The 5,247-nt window shown below is 38.3% G+C and overlaps 1 protein-coding gene across 1 annotated transcript in view; it reads right to left on the bottom strand.

The window, feature by feature from the left end:
• Window positions 1-240: 240 nt before the first annotated feature.
• Window positions 241-5,247, bottom strand: part of LOC117167504 — a 23,596-nt gene continuing 18,589 nt past the window's right edge. The window contains exon 5 of the mRNA XM_033352499.1: window positions 241-541. Within this exon, the coding sequence (XP_033208390.1) occupies window positions 344-541 (198 nt within the window). The 3' untranslated portion in view covers window positions 241-343. The remainder of the gene's footprint in view (window positions 542-5,247) is intronic.

Here is a 5,247-nt window from a genome sequence, read left to right as displayed (position 1 = left end):
CCATATATCTTTTTTAATCTTCAGACCGCTATCTTTGATCTGATATTTTAGATAATCAAATTTGGGCTTTGGATTCGAAACCAGTGACTACTCGACCCGACTCGATCTCAACTCGGCTCTGCTCAACTTAAAGTGTTGAAAGCTCAAATCGGCCCGGATGATATCGAGCATTGAGCTTTTTGCAGACTAAATTGAGTCACATCAAGTCATAAACAATAACAAGTCATAAGTGGCAAAAAATTAAAGAACTCGTTAAGTACTGTATTTATTATTGAATCATTATTTCTGTATTATTTTTAAATTAAGGGCATTTCTCGAAATAATAATTTCTTAAACTTTTTCATTATTTGGGACACCAATCTCCATCAGTTTTGAACTCTCCTTCATAGACTGCTTTCGTAGTTACTTGATAAGAATTTCCTTTAAGGGCGTTTTGTGTCACGGTTGTCATCTCCATAGTGATTTTAACAGGTTCCTCGCAATGAATACCTGTTGCATAATTTCGATTCCACTTAAGATGTCCCATAACTGGTGTGGCCCCCTGAAATTAAGAAAAATTATTAATTTTTTTTTCTTTAAAATCTTACTCGGGCGATCCCTGTTTCTCATCATAGCTACAGAATAAGTCAAGTGACTGATGACATAACAATGTCATAATTTAACTTAATACAATGCTTCAACCCTTCTACGATGATGTTGCAGGTATACAATCACAAGCATGGTGCGATACTGAAACAGTGGTCGCATGCGATGGAGGTGAAAATAGTCACCTCTGCATTTTTTCTTAGAACCTTCTGAGCTGCTGCTAATACCCTACTTACTTCTATTGCCTGTAGTCGAGATCACAATAGAATGCATAGATGCATGATTTTACAGGGGTTGTTCCCAAAATACGTGATAGTGAAGTATAGTGAAGTGTTATTTTTCAGGTTCAGAGCAATGGAATGGTATTACGCAGGCGGAGGGGGTTCAGAAGTTTCTGAAGAATGTATCGAGTATTTTATGAATAGCCCCATGTGTTGACTGAAAATTTATATTAAGTGTGCAAGCAATGTCGATGATGTAAACCCTTCCACCTTTTTTCCCGCATCACGATATCAGGTTAATTGTCTTGGATGTAACGATCCGGTCGGATAGTAACATCCCAATGTAGGCTTCAATGTTCGCTTTCTAAGAAAGGCATTAGAATGTATCTATAGAAAGGCATCCATTGTTTTTAGCGTCATAGTTTAAGGCAAGTTGTTGATGTATAATGCCGCCTACATCATTTTGTCTGTGCGCATATTTTCTCTGAGCCATTAAGCGAAAACTATTAATAATGTGCTCAATAAATTCGTTGGTACCTCCACATAATTGGTACCGGTCAACCAGGTTTCGGTGAGCTGAAAGGAGTATGTAAGGACAGGTATGGAATATGTGTTGATTTTGTCCCTGATTTTGTTTGCCGAGTCGAGAAGACTCTTAATAATCAATCAGAGTCTCGTAGTGAACACAGTCGTGGGGCTTGTCTTAACTATTGTATGCTGAATATCCTTAGATTCAAGAATACCAAGATATTTATATGTTTTGCGCGAACCTATTGCCTGGATGTAATTTTTGAACTAGTTCTCTAACTTTGCGGTCCCTAATTTCTCTCTGATTAAATAAATTGTTCTGAATTTATATAGTTCAAACTCTATGTGGATTAGGGTGGCCTAAAAAATGCTTTTCGAGTTACAGGGAAAAACGCTTCCCCCCCCCCAAGTTTACATTTCCGGAGAAAGAGAATTCGTAATTCTTTTCGAAATTCGAAATTCCACACATGTAACCGGGCACTTCAAAATACTTCAAAATAATAAACTACTTCAAAATATAAGTGGAGAGGTTTATGACTGGGGACTACTTCCCTCCGATGATTCCGATGGGACGAGTGCCGTTGCGATAGGTCCTACTGTATAAGCTTCTTAATTTAATTGATTTTCCTATATTGAGTCATTCGAACATTGTAGGCCCATTTCTGCAGCCTAACGGTTCAACGGCTTCCACAGCTGCACCTTGCTGTTTAGTTGTTCTATGACTGTACGCAAATTGGGTGTTATTTTTATCTCAGTCAAAGAGTGCCTTTGCATACAGGATGTAGTGGTTATGGATCATTTTTATTCCGAGTAAGAACATCAATTGCTCATTCTTTATTGTGTGATGTTAGTTTCAAACTTATACTCAAGTGAACCTGGTTTTTCATCATAGCCACGGACTAAATCAAGTGACTGATGAGATGAGGATCTTATAAGTTCCGGACATTTTGTGCGTATCGCCTCTCGTAAACGGCGTATAATTTGCAGGTAATACTACTTATTGACCGTACGAACTTGTGGTAAGAATTCCTGATGCACTACGCCACGGTAATAAAAGAAGACAGTGAGCAAAACCTTCACATTTGACCGAACTTGACGGGCTTTTTTCAGTATTGGAGACTCAGGATGCTTCCACTGAGATGATTGGGCTTTAGTTTTGACGTCATAACCATATACCCATGATTCATCCCCCGTTATAACCCTTTTGAGAAAATCAGGATTATTATTGACTTTATTCAACATCTCCTGAGCGATGGTCATGCGATGGATCTTTTGATCAAAATTAAGCAGTTTTGGAACAAATTTCGCTGACACACGTCTCATGCCTAAAACGTCCGAAAAGATAGCATGGCATGAGCCAACCGATATGCCAACATCTTCAGCAACTTCTCTGATGGTAATTTGGCGAATTACCATCGTCTTCGACATCCTCTCGGCCTTCTTGGAATAGTTTGTACCACTTATACACATTTATCTTACTCAAAGTGGACTCAACGTATGCAACTGTCAAAATTTCAAGAGTTTTAGAGCACTGGATGTCATTTTTCACACAAAATTTAATGCAAACTCTGCTCCATTTTTTCGAAAGAAGAAAATCGCCGAGCACACCAAACCCTTCTAAACTTTTACGCCTCTTCCAGAAAAACAACACGAGCTATATAGTCAAAACTGTGAACATATGGTCGTGACAAGTGTAGCAACACAACAAAATAAAAATTTAAAACATGAATGTACGTAGCCCGCGAAAATTGAAAGGTCACCTAACTTTTTGAACACACCTCGTATACTGAAAACATGTCTTATGGTTTCTGGTTCTTGCTTGTACGCACTGTTGTTAATACCACTTACAGGTACATTCATTATGTGCTTACAGTAAAGTGAGGTGTCTATAACGTCGTCTTGACATGCGAAAAGAAATCCCTCTATCTTCGATTAAAATCTAGCAGATTCGAGAAACATGTTGGATAGACACACCGATAGCTCTTTGCTACGTAAAATGTCGTATAATTCATCCTGAAGGGGTTTTTTAGAATGTTTATTTGGTAGAAGCGAATGTTCTGCTTTCTATACACGCCTTTTCAGCACCAAAGGTGATAACGATGCTAGGCCATGTGTAGTTTTTGCTGGAATCAAATGGGTGACCAAGCTTCTCTGCTGCTCTATCTGCGACTCATTAGAGAAACGTTGCAACGCTAAAAACTTCATGTTGGTGTAAGATTCGCATTAGAGAATCTATGCTTTTTAGAACTGAGCAGTCTGTAGCTGAGCCGTTTTTCGATGTAGACACTCTAAGCTCTGCATACCTCTACCTCGTTTATCTCGAGGAAGATATTCACGAGGTACAGAAGATCTAGGATGATAACTTGGATGGATTTTCATTATATTACGTGTGATTGGATCAAGTTGCTTCAACTTATCCACGTTCTATTTTGCTTCACCAAACGTATAAAATAGTATAGAAAGGCTAAAATATTGTTGGTCTGGATTTTATTCTTCCCAGATAATTCGAAAGCCCAAATTTTTGTGAGAATTGTGCGATAACGAGTTTGAAGGGCCGTATTTAATACATGCACATCTTAGGTTTTTGCTTGCATAATTCGAAGATATGCATATGTTTCTCTATTATTAAGGTGTTGAATTTTATTTCCACCTATCAGTTGAAGATCCTGACCGTCACGCGTTAATGTATTTTCTAGTATTTCTAGGTTTAAATGGATGAAGGCACACTTTTCCAGTCCAAAGCTAAAGCGAATAACTTTTGAGTACCTATTTACTGCCGCCACAAAGATTGTAAAGCTCACTTTTTAAGAAGCAGACAGAATAAAGTCTTTCCTGTATAAAAAGTGGTTGACCTTAAATTATCTTCTGGTAGGCAGGCCCAGTGGGTTTTCAGGGCATAGGTGTCTCCTACAATAGCCTAAGCTCTTTCATACTTCTCAATATTTGTGGATGTTCTTCTATGTACTCAAGGAGCTTAATGATTAGCTTATAGTGCGTGTTATTGAATGCTTCTCAGTAGTTAATCCAGACCATGTGCAGATTGCGTCAATAACTGATGTAATCCTGGGCAATACACCCGTATATTAACAACTTCTCTATGAAACTAGTCATTCCTCTATTGTATCCCCGTTGTTTAAATACTCCACTCCATACCGGCTGGATAGTTCTTAATATCCTCTCTTTGAGGATACCGGTGAATAGGTTAGTGCTGAAAAGTTTTCAGTTCTAGCGATAACTTTCTTTTCTTCGTCAGCAGTAATAATTTGAAAGTTCTTTTCTAGACGTTGCAATGGTTGCTTCTAGCAAAAGTTACGAAACAGTGAAATATCTAAAGCTTCTTTATTTACCTCATGAGTATCTCCGTATACTTGCTCCCAGAAGACTTGAATGTGTTATCGACTACGCAGATTTTCAACGGCAGATGACATTTTGTTTGAAAGACAAAAAGGGTGAGTGCAAAAGATGGAATTTGTCTGAATCCACTTCACAAGCACAACAACTTCACCGCATAAGGCGCTCTTTAACTCTTGAAAGAGTACAGCTGATCCACTTTTAAACTGAAGCTGTGTCATACGCTCGTGAGCCTTGCTCAGTCGTACTAAAGTATCATAACTTCTATTTTCGCTAAGCAGGGAGGCCGCCTTTTTGTAGCTACACAGTTCAGATTCCAGAGTTAAGCATCTTCAGGTAGCAAATCAAGAAGAGTAGCATTAGCTTCAGCTAATTTTTCTGTCCTTAGCAAAACTTTTTCGTGGGTTTTTCATCTTCTATTTCTCATATAGGCCATTATTATATATTTTTACATATCTCATTATAGGCCATCTGCAACAGTGGTCTTGCTTTAGCAAGTGATATGTTTTCTCGAGTATTTTGCTCTTTTTGATACAGAGCTTTAAGCCCCCCCCCCTTTGAG

This window comes from Belonocnema kinseyi, chromosome 2 (assembly GCF_010883055.1).
Source record: "Belonocnema kinseyi isolate 2016_QV_RU_SX_M_011 chromosome 2, B_treatae_v1, whole genome shotgun sequence".
NCBI classification, from domain to species: Eukaryota; Metazoa; Arthropoda; class Insecta; order Hymenoptera; family Cynipidae; genus Belonocnema; species Belonocnema kinseyi.
Note: the sequence above shows the minus strand (reverse complement) of the source record. Positions and strands in the feature narration are given on the sequence as shown.